Consider the following 22275-nt stretch of genomic DNA (forward strand, 5'->3'; position numbering starts at 1 on the left):
TATTCAATGCATTTCTATAGGCTATAGTAGTAAAGGCCAAATTCAATATTTTATCAAATAATTGTTTTTTATTTTTGGCGGATACCTAAATGGGTCCAAAAAGTCAAAATCAAATATCTAAATGATTCATGGTTTGACCATCTTAAAACAATTCCATATGTAAATGTGCAGGCTCTATTTCTTTTATATCTACTTTGTTTGGCCCCACACCCCACTGAATGATGTGTATTTGATCACACTTGACTACTGAACAGTAACAAGTTGTAAGAGGTGCGTAACTGGCAGCAGGGAAGTCAGGCGCAGGAAAGCAGACATAGGTGACCACCGGAGCATTTTATTTAGGCAAAACAAACTGCACCCAGAAACAACAAAATACGGGTTAAAATAACCCGTTGCAAACCGGTTAGAAATGCACATACACTTTACAACAAACAATTCCACACACAGACATGGGGGGAACAGAGGGTTATATACACGTCACGTAATGAGGGAGTGTAAACCAGGTGTGTGGGAAAACAAGACAAAACAAATGGAAAATGAAAGGTGAGGGCCTCCCGGGTGCAGCGCCAGCTGTGCCACCAGAGACTCTGGGTTCGCGCCCAGGCTCTGTCGTAACCGGCCGCGACCGGGAGGTCCGTGGGGCGACGCACAATTGGCCTAGCGTTGTCCGGGTTACCACGAAATTGGGGAGAAAAAGGGGTAAAATTTAAAATAAAAAATAAATAAAAAATGAAATTGGATCGGCGATGGCTAGAAGACCGGTGACGTCGACCGCCGAACGCTGCCCGTATAAGGAGAGGAACCGACTTCGGCGGAAGTCGTGACACAAGAGCAATTTGTTGACTGTTGATGTGCTGTGAAGTGGAATGCTCTTTAAGCTCAATTTCAACAATTTCATTGTCCAGCGATGGTCTTGGGTTAACTATTCAACTACCGAGACATTTTTACTGTATGTGTCGGTTACATGGAAAACGTGTCATATTTCTATTAGAGAAGTGTGATTTTTGATGTCTAAAACTAGTGAAAATGTTTTGAGATATTTTTAGAGCATAGAATATTCATACTTTGCATTACTCTGCTCAGCTCTGATTAACAAACAGGTTTGCTTACACAAGCTATTTGTTTTAATTTTCATGTATTGTGGATGACTCGTGTGCATGGAGTGCCTGAATTTCTGTTTACCTGGTCTTATTGGCTCAGGGGGTATTTCATTGGACTTATGTTTTGGTTCTGTGAGTGTCTGTGTCTGTTTTTCATTATGTGTTTGTGTGTTTGGGGGGGGGGGGGGGGGGGGGGGGGGGGGTGCATGCTGGCCTTTAGAAGCCTGCTTAATGCTGTTTCTGTGCTATTGATTCCAATGTCATCATTTGCAGTGGGAGACTGATCACTATGTGATCAGCGAGAGTGTTTTACACTCGAGGAAGATTTGTTTCTGAGCAGAGCATGTGATAGCTCTAGCCATTAAGTTAAGAGATCCTTGTGTGTGCCGGTTAAGCATGCAGCAGCTGAACAGCTGGACATGGATTTGAGAAGGCGGAGGCAAGGATTGTGTGGTGCTCTGTGTAGGCTTCTTCAAATGAGATGAACAGCAGTGAAGGTATCTGCTCTATCCAATACATCCAATTTATAGTCAGGGCCATATGGCTGAAATTATGGAGACAGATGAGAGTGGGTGAAAAATACTCAATTCAAGAGAAGTAAAAATGTGAACATTGTGGTTCAAGGCAGCAACACCCCTCAATATGTAAGAAGATGAAGAGAGAGAGAAAGAAGGAGAGAGAGAAATAAATAAAGGAGAGGGAAAGAAATAGGGAGAGAGAAAGAGAGAGAGAGCAAGCGAGAGACTTTCATTAGGCTAGTATGATTCTCAAGCCAACTGCTGTAAACTGTAGAGATTCCATGTTAGAGAACTTAATCCTGTTTTCATGAGAACAGAATTAGAGGTAGAATGTTTTGGTGCATTGTTGTGACATTACATATTCGAAGCTAATCTGTCATCTTGTCAAGGTGACCATGCTCAGACCTGTCCCTGCCCCATATAATTCATTCAAGACACAAACGTACATACATAGCTCAAACTGTAGGATAAATGTACCATGATTCGTTTGACGTGTAGGGTGGCCTATATGGTTTATAATGTTTCATATATGGAAATCCACAGTCACTGCGCCCTTGGTTGCGTGTCTTTTATGCTGTGTCTCTTTAAATACAGTAGGCAGTGCTGTCGGCCTGTGTGGAGCGCAGAGCGCAGGTTACCGCTGTGGTGTGCACGACCCGCAGGGCTGTTTGACAGGCACTCTGGACACAGAGAGACAAGTCGCCTCACCGTGACACGCTGGCTGCATCATACCGACTTTGACCTAACAGCAGATTACGGGGTACGGAAATGATCGTCTCCTGCGTACCGTCATCAACATAATTGAGTTTGCTTCAAGGACCATATGCTATTCTGCCTTATTCTGTCCTTGTAAATAAGCTTGTGGCAGCATCCACAGAATGCTGTATTGAACTAGACAGAGATTGGTTTGTAACGGGATTGAGAATCGCAGTGACAGAGGACAGACGCACGGACGTTATGGTGAATACATAAATTATAAACCCTATCGCAACATTTAGACTACCACTGGATCTATACTCTTCATTTTGTGAGGAGCCAAGATTGTGAATGAGAGCTGTATCAGACCGATTCTTATTTCAGAGTTGCGTCTTTCCATTAGGTTCAGACAAATATTTCCGTATATGCGGTAACGGATTGTATTCGACTCTCCCTTGGATTACTCTCTTATGACTCCTATTTGAGGTAGGTTATGCACCTTATCATATTTTATTTATTTAAATGAAAGTTGTCAAACAATTATTATTTTTTGCCAGATATGAAATTGTAGGCTATTATGGGCGTTTTCTATAAGCAGATGAACATTTACATGTAAATGTATTGTACTCTATAACGTCTATCAGCAGATTTCTAATGTATCAAATCTGGTTCTATCAGCTGGTTTCTACAGTATAATATCTGAGAAATGTGCCCCCATCACAATTGTTGACTTTCAGACAGTGTAGTGTAATTTCAGCAAACCCCATGCAGTGATACAACTTGTTCACTACTCATCATTGGTCCTCTTCTCTCCCCTTGGATCTTTATGTATGCTGCAGTGGGCTCTGACATAAATGTAAGTAATACAAACATCAGAATGTATAGCTTATTAAAAGTAGACCCTTATTTTTGCAGCCTGCTGAAGGTTGTGGTGAGAGACCTACTTGTTGTGTTTACTACATGTACTTACATGTATGTGTAACTGATAGATGCGTGCACACACACACACACACACACACACACACACACGCACACACGCACACACGCACACACACACACACACACTACATCTTAATGTACGTCAATTGTAAAGTCTTTTGTCTGCAATGTCTTTTCCGTTACGTGTCGGACCCCAGTATAACTAGCTGTCGCCATTGGCGTCAGCTGATGGGAAACTAAATAAAAATGTAAAAAAACAAATGATCACTGGTAGTTAATGGTGGAAAGAGTCATTATCACTGAGCTGACATGGAAAACATAACAGATGGGCCTACCATCACCGGACCAGGATGCCTGCTTTATTTATTTTAACAGACTCTAAACGCAAGAATAGTTTTATTTAATTCATTTTCTTGCATATGTTCTACATATATTACAAAGAGGTCAAAACAATAGTCCCAGAAAGAGGGTAAAACAATAGTCCCATTAGCAAGTTATTTGATTTTGGACTGGTATGTGATGCTATCTATCTGATTCACCTCAACCTCAAATAAGATCAATTTGTTTAATTTGTGACTGCCAGCACTGAACACAGTGTGGATCTCACAACAACACCTTGTGATACATGCAGGGTTTATTTGGATTATTTAAGTGGTAATGGAAATGTGAGAGCGCCCTAGTCTCCACCAGTAGCCAACTCATCCCAGCGTGTGCCATCATGCCGAGTCAGTGGCTCAGCTAGGCTGCATGTAATTATTCCCCTGCCTGTTCTGGAGGGCTGGCTTTATGTAAATATCATGTGGCCTTGAATCAACACATCGCCACTCTCACTTGACCCAAAGTGTGAAGTAGCTGGACTTTCTTTAGAGCCCTCATGCTAATGTTTAACTAGCATAATGATTTGCAGATCCACCTCAGAGAGCAGAGGAGACCTGCCTGTCTCTCTGCCTTCCTGACTTTCTTCTTTCACTTCCTTCACCCTCTGTTGTTCTGTTACTAGAGCTAATGACATGCTTAGATATATGTTTGTAGATTTATTCTCCTTTGTGGCAGCTCAGTAATGGGGCAATTGACTGAAGTGATATTCAGTGGTATTTATCATGAAGCATCATCATCTGTCAGCAGGTGCTCTCCAGAAGCATATTTATTCAGTAAGGACTGGACTGCAAACATTCCCACATTTAATAGCTTTCTTGGGTCAGAATAACAGAATAGCAATATCTCAAATATCTGTAAAATGACAACAAGGCCTTGAAATGCCCAGTTATTAATGCTAGGACTGTTGCCATTGTACAGTAGCCTATGGGCAATTCCACGGTAACAGAAATGTATGACAAACAAAAACCATTGATTTGAAAGTTTAACAAACCATACAACTCTATGCACAAGGATACTCTATGCACAAGGATACATTACTTGGGAAATGTAATTACAGTAAAATCCCCCTCAGGGTTTTATGTAACCACGTTTTCCAAACACTCTGCAGAAAGATAGGGGTGTCAGCTATGACATGGCACCTTGAGTTTGTTTATTGAACTCCAGTAAGTGGGGTGAATTTAGACCCGGTAACGAAATTACATTATGGGTCCCTGATCTGTACAACACAGAAATGCATAATTATGGATATGAATGTCACTCTCTGTTTCACAAGTTTGGACATCACAGCTGAGAATTGCAGGGCACAGTATAATACAGCACAGCACAGTAGAATACAGCACAGCAATGCAGAGTAGAGTTTAGAACAGTGCAGTACAGTACAGTAAACTAGAGTATAGTTCAGTACAGTATACAGTACAATATACTGTACTATACTATGCTTTTCTTTACTGTCCTGCATTGTACTGTGCTCTACTCAATATACTGTATTGCACTGTACTCTACTCAATGTACTGTATTGCACTCTACTCTACTCAATGTACTGTATTGTACTGTGCTATCTAAACTTGGGAAACATATGTCTATGATAGGTTCAGATTTGGTCCATTCCAGTCCATCTGTGGACGTCAACATGAAGGCCAGAGTGGACTGACCAAATTTCAACGACTTTTCAACGTCTATGGACGTCCGGTGTTGGTCGGAGCTCAGGGGGTGAGGATGCTGGTTACAGTAAATGGAAAGAGAGGGGCTCATGGGTAGGTGTCAGTAAGAGCTGGGAGAGGTGACATTAACTGGAGAGTGAGTGAGTGAGTGAGTGAGTGAGTGAGTGAGTGAGTGAGTGAGAGAGAGAGAGAGAGAGAGAGAGAGAGAGAGAGAGAGAGAGAGAGAGAGAGAGAGAGAGAGAGAGAGAGAGAGAGAGAGAGAGAGAGAGAGAGAGAGAGAGAGAGAGAGAGAGAGAGAGAGATCACCAGACAACAGAAAGACAAAGAAAACAGTTATCAGTTGAACATAACAGTACGCCAGTGGAAGGGAGGACAGTAGCAGGTAACACAACTGTGGTTGTGACTTTTATGATATCCCATTGTAGCCAATTCAGTTGCAGTAATTCCATTACCAATTTGGATGATGGAATTACGTGTTTTAATCACTTAATAATATATAAACAAAATAGTGACATTTTTTGTAAAATCACTATAACTAATTGGTGGGTCTATCTTTACATGTTGCTTCTGTGAACTTTCATTATCGTCGCTCATGACAAATGAGAATTTTTTGAAGGCAATATTTCTTAAACTTACAGAAGGTAAACAATATCTCCAAAACTAAATATAAGTGTTGGTATTAGTTGACAGGGGTGTTTACGTCAACATTATTGCCTTTTGATGTATTTCTGATACCCTTTAAGACTTTTTCTTGTTGATGTTTTTTAAGAACTCTTTTCCATCCATAAATCAAAGCCTTTACTTATGTATGTCTAATTTTTAAGATGGAAAATGGTTGAAAAATGTATCTATGCCTTCATTTCCCAAAAATATAGAGTCTTAGCTTTCATTTGACGTTTGTTCCTCATGGGTCCTTTTCCATGGAAATACCCGTTGTCATCACGCTCTCGAGATAAAAGGGTATAAAACCCAGTACCCACTATTAATGGCAGGTTGTATATACACTGCTCAAAAAAACAAAGGGAACACTAAAATAACACATCCTAGATCTGAATGAATGAAATATTATTATTAAATACTTTTTTCTTTACATAGTTGAATGTGCTGACAACAAAATCACACAAAAATGATCAATGGAAATCAAATGTATCAACCCATGGAGGTCTGGATTTGGAGTCACACTCAAAATTAAAGTGGAAAACCACACTACAGGCTGATCCAACTTTGATGTAATGTCCTTAAAACAAGTCAAAATGAGGTGGGCGGGCCAGTCCATAGCATCAATGCCTACCTCTTGCAGGATCTGCTGACACACTCTAGCCACATGAGGTCTAGCATTGTCTTGCATTAGGAGGAACCCAGGGCCAACCACACCAGCATATGGTCGGTCTCACAAGGTGTCTGAGGATCTCATCTCGGTACCTAATGGCAGTCAGGCTACCTCTGGCGAGCACATGGAGGGCTGTGCGGCCCCCCAAAGAAATGCCACCTCACAACATGACTGACCCACCACCAAACCGGTCATGCTGGAGGATGTTGCAGGCAGCAGAACTTTCTCCACGGCATCTCCAGACTGTCACGTCTGTCACATGTGCTCAGTGTGAACCTGCTTTCATCTGTGAAGAGCACAGGGCGCCAGTGGCGAATTTGCCAATCTTGGTGTTCTCTGGCAAATGCCAAACGTCCTGCACAGTGTTGGGCTGTAAGCACAGCCCCCACCTGTGGACGTCGGGCCCTCATACCACCCTCATGGAGTCTGTTTCTGACCATTTGAGCAGGCACATGCACATTTGTGGCCTGCTGGAGGTCATTTTGCAGGGCTCTGGCAGTGCTCCTCCTGCTCCTCCTTGCACAAAGGCGGAGGTAGCGGTCCTGCTGCTGGGTTGTTGCCCTCCCACGGCCTCCTCCACGTCTCCTGATGTACTGGGCTGTCTCCTGGTAGCGCCTCCATGCTCGGGACTACGCTGACAGACACAGCAAACCTTCTTGTCACAGCTCGCATTGATGTGCCATCCTGGATGAGCTGCACTAACTGAGCCACTTGTGTGGGTTGTAGAAAGCACCGCCAGCATTCAAAAGTGACCAAAACATCAGCCAGGAAGCATAGGAAGTGAGAAGTGGTCTGTGGTCCCCACCTGCAGAACCACTCCTTTATTGGGGGTGTCTTGCTAAATGCCTATAATTTCCACCTGTTGTCTATTCCATTTGCACAACAGCATGTGACATTTATTGTCAATCAGTGTTGCTTCCTAAGTGGACAATTTGATTTCACAGAAGTGTGATTGACTTGGAGTTACATTGTGTTGTTTAAGTGTTCCCTTTATTTTTTTGAGCAGTGTATTATATAAGTGTCAACACCTTCTACTTTTAAATCAGATGGATTAATTATAAGTCACACATTTTGAGAAATTACATTTTGATTTGATTTATTAGCATCCCCATTAGTCGACGCCAACGACGACAGCTAGTCTTACTGGGGTCCAACATATAACCAAAAATACATTACAAACAAAATACTTCACACTTTACGTACATTTAAAAAAACATCATTATCTTTACTGTAGCTGACAGACTAGGCTAGTGACATGAACGCTCAAGGGGGATTCAATTCTGAGTGAGGCTGTGCCAAGCAGCAACTGGATATCTAAATAATGTTCCTCTAGCCCCCTCACAGTTAGCTTGGAACAAGAGGCAGCCAGGTGCTCTCAATGACTGTTATTGGAATGTTAACTAACCATGGGGAAAACTGATGCATGGTACAGTATTTTGTAGTATTACCCATTCGTTCTTATCAAAACGATTGAATCCTCAGCATTCTCAGGAGAATACTGAGAATTCATTCATTCCAATTATACACCAGGGCAGCTGACACGTTCGTTGTGGGTGCTCATTCCTGTCAACCTTACAAGAATCTTTCAAAGAACACTTTTTCAAAATACAGTATGTAAATAAAGGTAACTGCCCAAAAAAAGGAACTACTTTAGTAAATTCCACACAGGTGTAGTCCCTGAGTTAATTACGCATCATGCTTTGGGTCATGTATAAAAACTCCCAGTTTCCCATTGTTTTGGCTACCATGGCTAGAAGAAGAGATCCCAGTGACTTTGAAAGAGGGCTCTCAAAGAATCATAGGGTGCTTAAAGGGTGTGTCTCAGTCACCAGATCTCAACCCAATTTAACACTTTTGGGAAATTCTGGAGCGGCACCTGAGACAGTTTTTTCCACCACCATCAACAAAACACCAAATTTCTCATGGAAGAATGGTGTCGCATTCCTCCAATAGAGTTCCAGACACTTGTAGAATCTATGTCAAGGTGCATTGAAGCTGTTCAGGTGGCTCGTGGTGCCCAACGCCCTATTAAGACACTTTATGTCAGTGTTTCCTTTATTTCGACAGTTACCTGTAGTATTTCAGAGGGGTTTATTGCTAGCAGGCTTAGCACCCAGCCCAATGGAGCACTTTAAAGCCTCTCAGATATGCAGCCCTCTGCAGAGCCATGACCAGAGCAGCACAGTGTCCAGAATCACAGTGATGAAGGCTTTGAATTTCTTCAGCATTTATGTTGCTTCCTTATCTCTTTATCCTCTTGTTGACCTCTCAGCGACTCCTCATGGATTGGAACCAGTGGCTCTGGTCTGTGAAGATAACCAGGGGAGCTGACTTGAAGGAGAACATCCATGTCTGAGCTTGTCATAGCATTGAAGCCCTCTGAACCCTGCTGCTTTATGGGGAGGCACTGTACTTTACTGTATGTATGTTTGATGATGTGCTCTCTCTATCGATATTTCATCATCATGAATGGATGCCAAGATTCTCATTAGAGTGTATACAGAAATAGCCTGGCTATAAAAAACTGAGAATCAGTGTTGAGTGCTTAAGCTCTGGCATGTGGACAATGGCTCCTCACTGTTCCCTGGGCTTCGTCAGTGCAGTGTCTCAGTGAAATGGTACATTAGACAGAGGCAGTTGATGGTTTTCTGTACTCATTGTCAAATGCTGTTTTGGAGCAGAAGAAGGCGGAATGTTTCAGACAAGGAATAATCATAGACAGACAGAACAGCAGATCTCTGACCTGTCAGTTATAAGGAGTTGAATCAGGGGTTGAAGTAAAGAACAGTGAATGATACACGCCCATCAGCTCAATGCAAACAGTATAAAGCCTCCAAATTCAGACAGGTTAATTAGGCATTGTCTCATCTATGACCTCTATAAACAGTGAGACACAGGACTTATATGTATATAGTGATGGCTCAGTCATATGTTTTTCTGAGGGAAATGACAGAAACATATACGTACACTTACAGCTCTGTGATTGTTTCTAGTATAAGTAAGTATGACTATATGTTTCATGTTCTCCTTTGTGGCACAGAGGAAAATGCTCTATTTTTCTGCTAATATTTCCTTAAAGGACAAGATGATTTTGGAGTGGGGATTATCTGCAAGACTCTTTGATCAGTTCCTGGGAAGGCCCAAGGAGGGTTGGCTTTGCTGTATTCATATCTCAGACAGATTTTTTGCTCAGACCGGGATAATCTGTAACAGTGCGATTTTTCAGTAAATAATACTCAAGTAATAACTGCCTGAAAATGGTAAATTAACACTGTGTGGAGAAAGGCCAGACTATGGGAAAGCCCTCAAATATGAGACTTAAGTATCAAGATGATGTCCTAATTGGGTATAACATTGACATTGTGTGTGTGCACGAGTGTGGGTGTGTGTGCGTGCTTATATAGTTACATGTGTTTGTGTGTATGTCGCTGTTATGCATTCCATTCACTTCATCTTCATCGAACACTTTCATGTTTTGTTTATGCTGATGTTGTTATTCTTGAGGAGTTTTAAGAGCCAGCCTGTGGACAGATGTTCCTCTCGGAAGGATGTGAACCCAGGCCTGTCCACTTAGAGTAATACTCCTCCGATGGGCCTCCTCCAGCAGACAGCACATAGAGCAAGGCACCCTGTGTGCAGTTTTAGGAAGGTGGTGGTGGGCTGGTACTGGTGTGTGTGTGGGTGGCTGGGGGGTTCATCATGCTGGGATGCAGCTGTCAGTGAATCACCAGTGTGTTTCCCTGCACGCTGTAGAGTCTGTCACTGTTAACATGTTGTTATGGAAAATTCGGCAACCACAATCTCTAACGGTGTCTGCCTGGCCATTTAGCTGTGGGGTCTGCCCACCGAGGAGGAAGGATGATGATTCAGCTGTGTTAAAGGCGTCCCAATGGCCATGGATGACTGCGGGACGCCATAGAAAGGACAGGCCACTATCAGCACCGTCACAGAAACAAGGAGATGACTTGTCATCAGTCCCGTCATTAGCCAAGGTCATTACTGTAACACTGCTAGTCAGTGTGTGAATCCACTCTATAATGCCGGTTGTGTTTAGAGGTGGCTTGTTTATATACGGTAATGTGGTTATCAACAGCGCACTCATACCGTCATACCCTCGGCCCTTATTGTATCCTTGAACTTGAATTGATGTTGTGTTTTGATGATTTAAATGTATTCAGTTGGCTTTGTCAGTCATTTATTTATTGTATTGCAGAGGAAGTCAACAGAACAGGCCAGTACCTGTATGCTCATCATATCCAGCATTCACATCATCTATCAATCAACTGGTTTTGAAAGGTTGATACCAGGTCTTCTCAGTTGGCAGAGTTGAAGTAGATAACGCATATGCTATTAAGCTCTTCCCTGACACACACATGGTTATTAACCCAAAATGGCTGATTAGGTCTGATCGTTGGCCACTGTAGAAGAACCTTCCCAAGGCCTAATCACGTGATTCCCTCATCAATAATAACTCTACATCTAACGCTACTCTACTCTCCCCTTGTGTGTGGGTGTGGGTGTGTGTGGGTGTGGGGGTGTGTGTGTGGGGGTGTGTGTGTGTATGTGTGTGACGGAGAGAAAGAGTGTGGACACTAGAGAATTAGAGAGGGAGGGGAAAAAGAGAGAAATAATAGTCCATTATGTAGTCAATGGCTGACCTTGAGATACGGCCAGTCATAGGGATTAGAGTATCAGCCAACTGTAATTGCTGACCTACAATAACAGACCCTCTTGTTCATTCTTGAACTTGGTTGCTGATACACAAACAACCCTTTGTATGCATCAAACTACTGGATCATGTTTTCTCTTCCTGGTTTACCAAGAGGGCACTACCTGCCAACACCCATCCTCCTAAAGCACAGCCTTTTAGTTCTCTGGTTCCACTTTCAGCACGTCTTAAAGCAGAGAGATGTAGTTACTGGCGCCAGTGTGTAACTCAGAGAGCCATTTATCTTGGGTTAATCCTGAGCCTTAAACTAAAGCCCCATTGATATTTAACACACAACTTCCAAAGTCTGGAGATTTCCACGCTATTATATTCCATTCTGCAAATTAATTCCCATATTAAAGTAATTAATGCCTCCTTAGGCTGATGAGCGTTGGAACATGTGTGAAGAAAGATAAACACAGCATTTATTTCATAATTTATCTTTTTGTTTTGAGCTACAGTTTCTGACTGATGAATTCAGGCTCTGTTTGGTTAACAAGTTGCACATATTACCCAGATCTTTACCTTGCTGGTAGAAGAATGCAACTATAGTATGGTCTCTAGTTACACATACCTAATCTTCACAACAATCTTCTTGCACAATAATCTAGTTTACCAATTTAAGGCCTAGTTATGTATGGTGAATCTGCACTGCAGGGACAGTAGGAAATAGGAAATGGACTGACACACGGGATCCAAACCCATATTCAGAAAGCTCTGTGAAGAATCAGACAGGCTTCACTTAAAAGAGGAAAGGGAAGAGATATTTCATCTTAATGCTCCTTCCTCCCTCCAATGCAGCACCAGTTGTTGGTCTGATAAAGGATATGAGAAGAGAGATCCCCTGTGGGTCTGTCTGTCTGTCTACAGGGAGAGGCAGCAGCCTATCAGATCTCCTCTCCTCTCCCCTCTTCTTGGTGGACCCTAATTGGGCTGTCACACCTGCCATGCAGATTTGTCAGAATGCTGTGAAGTGAAGTTCCTCGCAAAATCACAGGGTGCATCCCACTGTTCCTGCTAGAAGTCGCTACATACAACAGGCCTGTTACTGCTGTGTAATTCAAATCAAATCCAATTTTATTTTCCACATTTCGTAACCAACAGGTGACTAACAATGAAATGCTTACTTACGATCCTTTCCCAACAGTGTAGAGAGAGAAGAAAAAAAAAAATAGTAGAAAAGTAATAACACAAGGAAAAAAACTATTATCATGGAATAAGTGGTTAAACGAGTACTAATGAGGGGCCCACAGTTGGTTATGCACCGTTGGGAACAATTACATGAAGGATGAACCTTAAATGTTCTTACAATATGTTTTCTGCTCTTCATGACTAGGATTTTGTAATGTAATGTAATGCAGTAGCCAAGCTCTGTCTTTTTACTATAAGACCTGCAATTGTTACCGTTCTACAATGTTTTAATTCAAAGAGTTGGCTCCTGCACTACAAGCATCAAATAGGATGTCTTAAAGACCCAGTACAGTCAAAAACATGATTTCCTGTCTTTAATATATAGTTCTACACTAGGAGATTGGAATAATACTGTGAAATGTTGATAATGTCGTTTTAGTGTAAGAGCTGTTTGAAAGGGCTGCCTGAAATGTCAGTCTGTTTTGGTGGGATGGAGTTTTAGCCTGCCTGGTGACATCACCAGATGGTAAATTAGTTAATAGACCAATAAGAAAGAGAGCCAAACCTCTCTGCCAGTAACAGCTAGTTTTAGGTTTTCTCCGGCCACTAGGGCCACTCTCAGACAGTCTTAGCAAAATTCTTGCTTGATAAATTGCTCTTTGCTATTTAAAAAAAAAAATGTTTAAAACAATCACAGTAAGGTACTTAATTGTTACCCAGAAATGATTTGATATTGAGATAAAAACATCTGCATTGGACCTTTTAAGTGTTAGCCTGGCATTGTTTCTAGTCTGGTGATAAGCAGTAAGCACGCTCATTCATTCTCCATCTGTCAGTGAAGTCACATAGGTCTGGTGAGATGTGTGGTGTCACATTATTACACAGTGCCTGGTCATCCACGTGGCAGGGCCCATGCCATGTCAGCTCCCATTATATCCTGTGTCTACTCTGTGTTGACAGCATGTGTCAGTACCAGGTCCCGAGGATGACTCAGCTCACTCAGTCCCTCACTGACTCCCCGGTGGAAACATTTCCCCATGCAGCCACATGGACGTAAACAAGGTCTTGCTGAAAGGTTAGATTGAGGCCAGGGTTGGGAATGCCATATTGCTGCTACTACAGTATGTAGCTATGACTTATTCATGGAGAACATAACCTCAAGTGTTGCTGGTATGATTGTACCTAGGCTGGGAAAAGGCTGTGTGACTTCTGTAGATGAATGATGCTTCAAATCCTAAGTGGGTGTTATACTATTATTCTGTTGAATACAGCCCTCAACCCAGACGGAGGAAGCTGTGTATAAAATATGTGTGTTGACATGCATGGTGTGTATTCAGGGGCAAAGTGCTTGCCCCTGAATAACCTACTCTCCTCTCATCGTACCCATATTTAAAGCAATGTTTGAATTAGGATGTATTACTACTATTTTCCCTTAGCAACCTTCATGGCTCATACAATTTCCTCCTTGCCTTCCTCTACCCCCCTCTTTTCTCTCTTCCTCTTCATCAGTTTTATTATATTTTCCTCCAAGTCTCTACTACAACTCTGCATGGCCACTTCCCCTGAGAAGGAGAGAGAGAATGAGAGAGAATCTCTCCCTCTCTCCATTTCAGCTGGGACTTGAGTGCTTTGTGCACTTCATATTTTATTCATCCTGTGAGTGAGAGGCTGCAGTACAGAGGCTTCCTCAGTCCTGTGAGCCCAGAGCACGTCTCGGCAGCTGTCATACTGTCTGCAGCCCAGCTGCACGTATTCTCCCTTCTGCGGTAGCAGCACACACTCATATCACACCACTCTCCACTGGACACACAACACATGTATACCTCCCCATAAAATACAAAAGCTGCAGTTCCTTGATTTCCTTTTCCTCAGTCTCATGTCATGTGATATTCTGATTGCATGGACACAAAAGGCAGTGCATTCTGAGACCTGAAAAGCAATGATACTGATTCTTAACATAGTTGCACCTTTTCCTTTTGTTTAATCAGTTTACTAAGAATCTGGAATCACTAATTAGTGATGTGCAACAGGAATGCACTTTAAAAAAATTATTATCCTCCACTGTTGGATAGGAGATTGAGGTTACAGTAGATTTCACCATGCTCCTCTTCATTATCCATCAACACTTTAGGGCTACACACCTTCATTAGCTTCTTCCTTCCTGTCTGAGTGAAGAGGCAAAAAGAGCATCAACAATAACAACAACATCAGTCTTCCAGAAATAGAAACAGCAGTGAGCAACTGGGACTCCCTCTAACGATGGCCCCTCTTTAATTAATGTGGCTGTGATGATATCTGGCTGCCGGTGCTACTCAGCCTTTTCAGGCAGATTGGCGTGATAAGTAGGCCCATGGTTCATTGGCCGTTCCGCAAGAGGAGGCATGCTCACGGAACTCTCAACCCCAACCTTACCCCACACCACCCCATCACCCTCTCTCTTCCCCAAAACAAGTACATCCAACCCTGTGGGTCCTGGCCACTGCCTGACATGACTGCTCACTGTTGCAGAGCTCTGATGAAAAGACGAAGTGCCCTGGGCTTTCGGAGGCGATCCACTGCAGTGGTAAAGCAGTGTTCATCAGGGTGAGAAGCAGGTTCACACGCTTCTCTTCCCATCCTCATCATACCCTCTCGGTGTGCTAAGGTTCAGGACAAGGCCTCTGGAGTCTGCTCAATCTCCATGGCTCAAAATAGTCACCAGGCTGTTCAGGTTTTCCTGAGGAGAACTAGAAACAGAGTGTAGAGTCCATGGACATTGTGAGGACATTGAGCTTTCTGCACCTAGAAATGCTTTCTGAATAGAAAATAATGCCTTAAAAGCAGTCCACAATGAAAGACTATTTGGAAATCTGAAATGTAGCTCAGTAAATCTCTGCTCTTGCTAATGATACATGTACAGTAGAGGTCGACCGATTAATCGGAATGGCCGATTAATTAGGGACGAATTCAAGTTTTCATAACAATCAGTAATCGGCATTTTTGGACACCGATCACGGCCGATTACATTGCACTCCACGAGGAGACTGCGTGGCAGGCTGACTACCTGTTATGCAAGTGCAGTAAGGAGCCAAGGTATGTATTGATTTCTTAAAATCATTGATTTCTTAAAATCAATACACAAGTATATATTTTTAAACCTGCATATTTAGTTAATATTGCCTGCTAACATGAATGTATTTTAACTAGGGAAATTGTGCCACTTCTCTTGCGTTCTGTGCAACAGAGTCAGGGTATATGCAGCAGTTTGGGCCGCCTGGCTCGTTGTGAACTGTGTTTCCTAACAAAGACAGCCAACTTCGCCAAATGGGGGATGATTTAACAAAAGCGCATTTGCGAAAAAGTACAATCGTTGCACGAATATACCTAACCATAAACATCAATACCTTTCTTAAAATCAATACACAGAACTATGTATTTTTAAACCTGCATATTTAGTTAAAAGAAATTCAGGTTAGCGGGCAATATTAAACTAGGGAAATTGTGTCACTTCTCTTGCGTTCATTGCACGCAGAGTCAGGGTATATGCAGCAGTTTGGGCCGCCTGGCTCGTTGTGAACTAATTTGACCGAATTTTACGTAATTATGACATGACATTGAAGGTTGTACAATGTAACAGCAATATTTACACTTACGGATGCCACCCGTTAGATAAAATACTGAACGGTTCCGTATTTCACTGAAAGAATAAACGTTTTGTTTTCGAAATAATATGGATTTGACCATATTAATGACCTAAGGCTCGTATTTCTGTGTGTTATTATATTATAATTAAGTCTATGATTTGATAGTGCAGTCTGGCTGAGCGGTGGTAGGCAGCAGCAGGCCCGTAAGCATTCATTCAAACAGCACTTTACTGCGTTTGCCAGCAGCTGTTTATGACTTCAAGCCTATCAACTCCAAGGATTAGGCTGGCAATACTAAAGTACCTATTAGAACATCCAATAGTCAAAGGTATATGAAATACAAATGGTATAGAGAGTAATAGTCCTATAATAACTACAACCTAAAACTTCTTACCTAGGAATATTGAAGACTCATTTTAAAAGGAACCACCAGCTTTCATATGTTCTCATGTTCTGAGTTAAAATAAATGTTCATTGTTCATTCAGGATTGTTGTAACTGTCATTGTTACAAATATATATATATATATATTTATATATAAATCGTCCAATTAATCGGTATCAGATTTTTTTGGTCCTCCAATAATCGGTATCGGCGTTGAAAAATCATAATCGGTCGACGTCTTATGTACAGTACAGTATAATATGCAGCCATGTTCTGCTGCATAGTGAAATGTGCCAATTTGAATGTGCCTTTTAGTTTCATTAGACTCCCAGGCTGTTAAAACAAGAAACTGTTTGTTCCTTGAGCCCCTCACGGTATAAGCACATCCTGGTCTAGAGTCAGACTGGCAGACAGACAACTTTCTGTTCCCCCCTAATCATGCGTCATCCTATCTGAATTGGCCTTGAAACATTGTCACACAGCCAAGAGGAGGAGTATTGCATATTGAATGTTGAAAGGGGAGATATTAGACATTAATAGACGTTAATAGACATAGACGTTAATGTTCAGTAGGAAGCACCTAAAGGTTAAGGTCATTAGACATCCTACTCTTGATAAGGCAAAGGGAAAGAATTATCATTCCATCATCATGCTGGTGCGGGAGCTCAGAGAGGCTGTTTTGTTCATGTGGAATCTCATTATGCTCCCTGTAGCTGAGGTGTTGATGCTAAAAGGAGGAGACGGCTTTGCCGGATGGTGGACGGGGGTGAGGGATGGGGGTGAGGGACGGGGGATGGTGGATGGGGGTGAGGGACGGGGGATGGTGGATGGGGGTAAGGGACGGGGGATGGTGGACGGTGGTGAGGGACGGAGGATGGTGGACGGGGGTGAGGGATGGGGGGAGGGACGGGGGATGGTGGATGGGGGTGAGGGACGGGGGATGGTGGACGGGGGTGAGGGATGGGGGTGAGGGACGGGGGATGGTGGACGGGGGTGAGGGACGGGGGATGGTGGACGGGGGTGAGGGACGGGGGATGGTGGACGGGGGATGGTGGACGGTGGACGGGGGATGGTGGACGGGGGATGGTGGACGGGGGTGAGGGATGGGGGTGAGGGACGGGGGATGGTGGACGGGGGTGAGGGACGGGGGATGGTGGACGGGGGTGAGGGACGGGGGATGGTGGACGGGGGATGGTGGACGGTGGTGAGGGACGGAGGATGGTGGACGGGGGTGAGGGATGGGGGGAGGGACGGGGGATGGTGGATGGGGGTGAGGGACGGGGGATGGTGGACGGGGGTGAGGGATGGGGGTGAGGGACGGGGGATGGTGGACGGGGGTGAGGGACGGGGGATGGTGGACGGGGGTGAGGGACGGGGGATGGTGGACGGGGGATGGTGGACGGTGGACGGGGGATGGTGGACGGGGGATGGTGGACGGGGGTGAGGGATGGGGGTGAGGGACGGGGGATGGTGGACGGGGGTGAGGGACGGGGGATGGTGGACGGGGGTGAGGGACGGGGGATGGTGGACGGGGGATGGTGGACGGTGGACGGGGTGAGGGACGGTGGACGGGGGTGAGGGACGGGGGATGGTGGACGGGGGATGGTGGACGGGGGTGAGGGACGGGGGATGGTGGATGGGGGTGAGGGACGGTGGATGGTGGATGGGGGATGGTGGACGGGGGTGAGGGACGGTGGATGGTAGACGGGGGTGAGGGACGGGGGTGAGGGATGGTGGATGGTGGACGGGGGATGGTGGACGGGGATGGTGGACGGGGGATGGTGGACGGGGGATGGTGGACGGGGGTGAGGGACGGGGATGGTGGACGGGGGATGGTGGACAGGGGTGAGGGACGGGGGATGGTGGACGGGGGTTGGAGACGGGGGATGGTGGACGGGGGTGAGAGACAGAGGTGAGGGACGGGGGATGGTGGACGGGGGATGGTGGACGGGGGTGAGGGACGGGGGATGGTGGACGGGGGTGAGGGACGGGGGATGGTGGACGGGGGTGAGAGACAGGGGTGAGGGACGGGGGATGGTGGACGGGGGTGAGAGACGGGGGTGAGGGACGGGGGATGGTGGACGGGGGTGAGGGTTGGTGGATGGTGGACGGGGGTGAGGGACGGGGGTCAGGGACGGTGGATGGTGGACGGGGGTGAGGGACGGGGGTCAGGGACGGTGGATGGTGGACGGGGGTGAGGGATGGGGGTGAGGGACAGGGGTGAGGGACGTGGATGGTGGACGGGGGATGGTGGACGGGGGTGAGGGACGGTGGATGGTGGACGGGGGTGAGGGACGGGAGTGAGGGACGGTGGATGGTGGACGGGGATGGTGGACGGGGGATGGTGGACGGGGGTGAGGGATGGGGGATGGTGGACGGGGGTGAGGGACGGGGGATGGTGGACGGGGGTGAGGGACGGGGGATGGTGGACGGGGGTGAGGGACGGGGGATGGTGGACGGGGGTGAGGGACGGTGGATGGTGGACGGGGGATGGTGGACGGGGGATGGTGGAAACCATGTGAAACATGGAACACTTCACATGTTTAGTTTCATGTTATCAATCAATCAATCACGTTTATTTATAAAGCCCTTCTTACATCAGCTTATGTCACAAAGTGCCGTACAGAAATCCAGCCAAAAACCCCAAACAGCAAGCAATGCAGGTGTAGAAGCACGGTGGCTAGGAAAAACTCCTTAGAAAGGCCAGAACATAGAAAGAAACCTAGAGAGGAACCAGGCTATGAGGGGTGGCCAGTCATCTTCTGGCTGTGCCGGGTGGAGATTATAACAGAACATGGACAAGATGTTCAAATGTTCATAAATGACCAGCAGGGTCAAATAATAATAATCACAGTGGTTGTCGAAAGTGCAACAGGTCAGCACCTCAGGAGTAAATGTCAGTTGGCTTTTCATAGCCGATCATTCAGAGTATCTCTACCGCTCCTGTTGTCTCTAGAGAGTTGAAAACAGCAGGTCTGGGACAGGTAGCACGTCCGGTGAACAGGTCAGGGTTCCATAGCCGCAGGCAGAACAGTTGAAACTGTAGCAGCAGCACGGCCAGGTGGACTGGGGACAGCAAGGAGTCATCAGGCCAGGTAGTCCTGAGGCATGGTCCTAGGGCTCAGATCCTCCGAGAGAGAGAGAAAGAAAGAAAGAGAGAAAGAGAGAAAAAGAGAGAGAGAATTAGAGAGAGCATACATAAATTCACACAGGACACCGGATAAGACAGGAGAAATACTCCAGATATAACAGACTGACCCTAGCCCTCCGACACATAAACTACTGCAGCATGTTATCACATGTTGCTTTACATGTTGTCACATGCTATCACATTAACTCCACATGTGATCACATGTGAAAATCATTTTCCACAAGGGGAAGCAGGTTAACGTTTTACACAATTCAGATTCAACTACCGTCCATCTGAAACCTGCTCATGCCACCTTCTTGACATTATCTACAGTGTGTGTGTGTGTGTGTGTGTGTGTGTGTGTGTGTGTGTGTGTGTGTGTGTGTGTGTGTGTGTGTGTGTGTGTGTGTGTGTGTGTGTGTGTGTGTGTGTGTGTGTGTGTGTGTGCCAATGGACAGGACAGGATGGGGGTTTGGTGACTAATTCTGTCCAAAAATAAACAGCTACTATATTTAGATAAACAGGAGTCAGAGGTCAGGTGAGCCCATACGCGAGCTGGCTGCTTGGCTCTTTATCTGAATCTGGGCTTTAGGGTATCCTTGGCTACTGGTGAAGTAAGGTTTCAGTTTGTCATTCAGGTTTTCACATTTGAATTTCATCCAAAGGTGCACTCCGTCATTTCTAAAATCTGAAATCTGCATTCAAAAGAACATGCCAGAAGAGACAATATAGCCAAATGAAGAGATAATAAAACCGCAGGTACAGGTAAAATCATAGATACAGGTAAAACCACAGGTACAGGTAAAACCACAGGTACTGTACAGCACAAGCTCTTTCAACTTACCATTACTTGACATGCATTGAGCACCGTCACATTGGTTTGCTTGTAAATACACCAACATCGCTCTCTCTCTTTCTCCCACTCTGTCAATAGCAGCAGGCTCTGATTGGATCAATGTGTTTGTTGCCGTCTGATTAGCTTGCTAAGTAGAGTGAAGGTAAGGCTGGTGTGAATGGTGGTGTGGAGTAATGACTGGCCAGGATGTTGGATTAGTAACAAAATTTACAGCATTAGTTACAGGTTCTCTTCTCAGTGTGTTTGGAATCTATGATCAGGCCACAAGTGATTTGGTTTTGGGTACAGTGTGTACAAAGATGTATTAGATAGTATGGTTTTGGGTACAGTATGTACAATGCTGTATTAGATAGTATGGTTTTGGGTACAGTATGTACAAAGCTGTATCATATAGTATGGTTTTGGGTACAGTATGTACAAAGCTGTATCAGATAGTATGGGTTTGGGTATAGTATGTACAAAGCTGTATCAGATAGTATGGTTTTGGGTACAGTATGTACAAAGCTGTATCAGATAGTATGGGTTTGGGTATAGTATGTACAAAGCTGTATCAGATAGTATGGAACATGTTGAGTAATGAGCCTCTCACACGAAGTGAATCTGCTATCAAGGAAGTAATGGTAATTTAGTATTTATTCCACAACAACATGTCTCTCTCTCTCTCTCTCCCTCTCTCTCTCGCTCTCTGTGTCTGCCTGCCTTGCTGGTGAAAAGGAGCCAGTCTGCGGTGTCCTGTTTCAGGCGTGCACGCTTTGCTGAGATGCTAATCTTTTCCTGGAATAGATTCAGATCTGAGTCAAAGGGCAGGAAGACTGATGTGAGATATGGTGTAATGTAGGAGCTGGGAGTGAGAGTTGCCTCCCCCTCTCTGGCTAGGTTGAAAATATACAGGTTAAGACAATGTAATAATTTCATGCCGTTGGGTTAGAAAATAAAAACATTCATTGGACCAGCGCCGTAGCTATGAGATTTATTTCGTAATTAAAGCCACGGGATCCTGCGAGTGGGAACGCTGGAACCAAGGAGCAGCATTTCCAGCCAGAGGAGAAGTACAGATATTCTGTGGGCCCTGAATGATCGCTTTGTTCAGGCTGGTGAGTGGAAGACATCATTTGATCTCCCATTGACAGAGCTTCCCCATTCAGCAGTATTGCACATAATTACTTATTTTAGGGAGCCATCAGAGAGGGCCAATTCACTCAATTGTTTTTCAAATGTCTGTCTATGGCTACCGGACAGAGTGCTGGGTGGGCTGGGTGGAGAGACTGCGTGGGGGGCCAGAGGTTCAGAGGAGTTGAGGAATCTGAGGTATGGGTGACACATGGGTAAGGAGGACAGGATGACAGAACCTCCTCTGTTGGGCCCATCAATGGCTCCTTCTCTGGTTCTGGTTCCTCTCAACCTGTAAAGGTGAAGGGGCTGCTGCACTGTTTTATTCATTCTCTCTGTCCCTTTCTCACTCACACTCTCTCTCGCACTCCTTTCTTCCTTCCCTCCCTCTCTCTCTAAAGCGGAAAGCTTCATGGATAGATTATGTTTCACACAGCCTATTGTCCTGTGGAACAAAAAGAAAGCTGATTCAGCTTTTGTGGAAATGCTAGGTGGAACCTGTACAGTCCAATTTTGATTTGCTTAATTGCACCTCACTGCTCTTGGGCACTTTCCATAATCAAAGGAAAGCTATTATCCCTTTCTGCCCATTTCTTTGTACTCTGTAGTTTCCATGGCACCATATGTTCAGAAAATGGTTCTCATCACCAATGTAGTGACTACATTACACCACACTCAGCTAAGGCTACTGTACAGGGCCAGTTGCTACAGT

At 44.7% G+C, this 22275-nt stretch overlaps 2 protein-coding genes across 7 annotated transcripts in view; one reads left to right on the forward strand and one right to left on the reverse strand.

Annotated features, from left to right (window-relative positions):
- The first annotated feature begins 2240 nt into the window (after positions 1–2240).
- Positions 2241–22275, forward strand: part of LOC139389656 (sialate:O-sulfotransferase 2-like) — a 101324-nt gene continuing 81289 nt past the window's right edge. The window contains exons 1-3 of one of the 6 annotated variants that reach the window (XM_071136527.1): positions 2296–2578; positions 2718–2800; positions 3154–3170. The gene's annotated coding sequence lies outside the window, so the exon portion shown is untranslated. Of the gene's footprint in view, positions 2801–3153; positions 3171–21306; positions 21548–22275 lie in introns of those variants that run through there. The other 5 variants (XM_071136525.1, XM_071136529.1, XM_071136526.1 and 2 more) reach the window with 5 other exon arrangements.
- Positions 17104–22120, reverse strand: LOC139389504 (uncharacterized). The gene is made up of 2 exons (XM_071136328.1): positions 22101–22120; positions 17104–19000 (listed from the first exon to the last, which is right to left on the reverse strand). Exons 1-2 carry the CDS (start codon positions 22118–22120, stop codon positions 17104–17106), a joined length of 1917 nt encoding a protein of 638 aa, XP_070992429.1.

The sequence above is a fragment of the Oncorhynchus clarkii genome, chromosome 30 (genome assembly GCF_045791955.1).
Source record: "Oncorhynchus clarkii lewisi isolate Uvic-CL-2024 chromosome 30, UVic_Ocla_1.0, whole genome shotgun sequence".
NCBI classification, from domain to species: domain Eukaryota; kingdom Metazoa; phylum Chordata; class Actinopteri; order Salmoniformes; family Salmonidae; genus Oncorhynchus; species Oncorhynchus clarkii.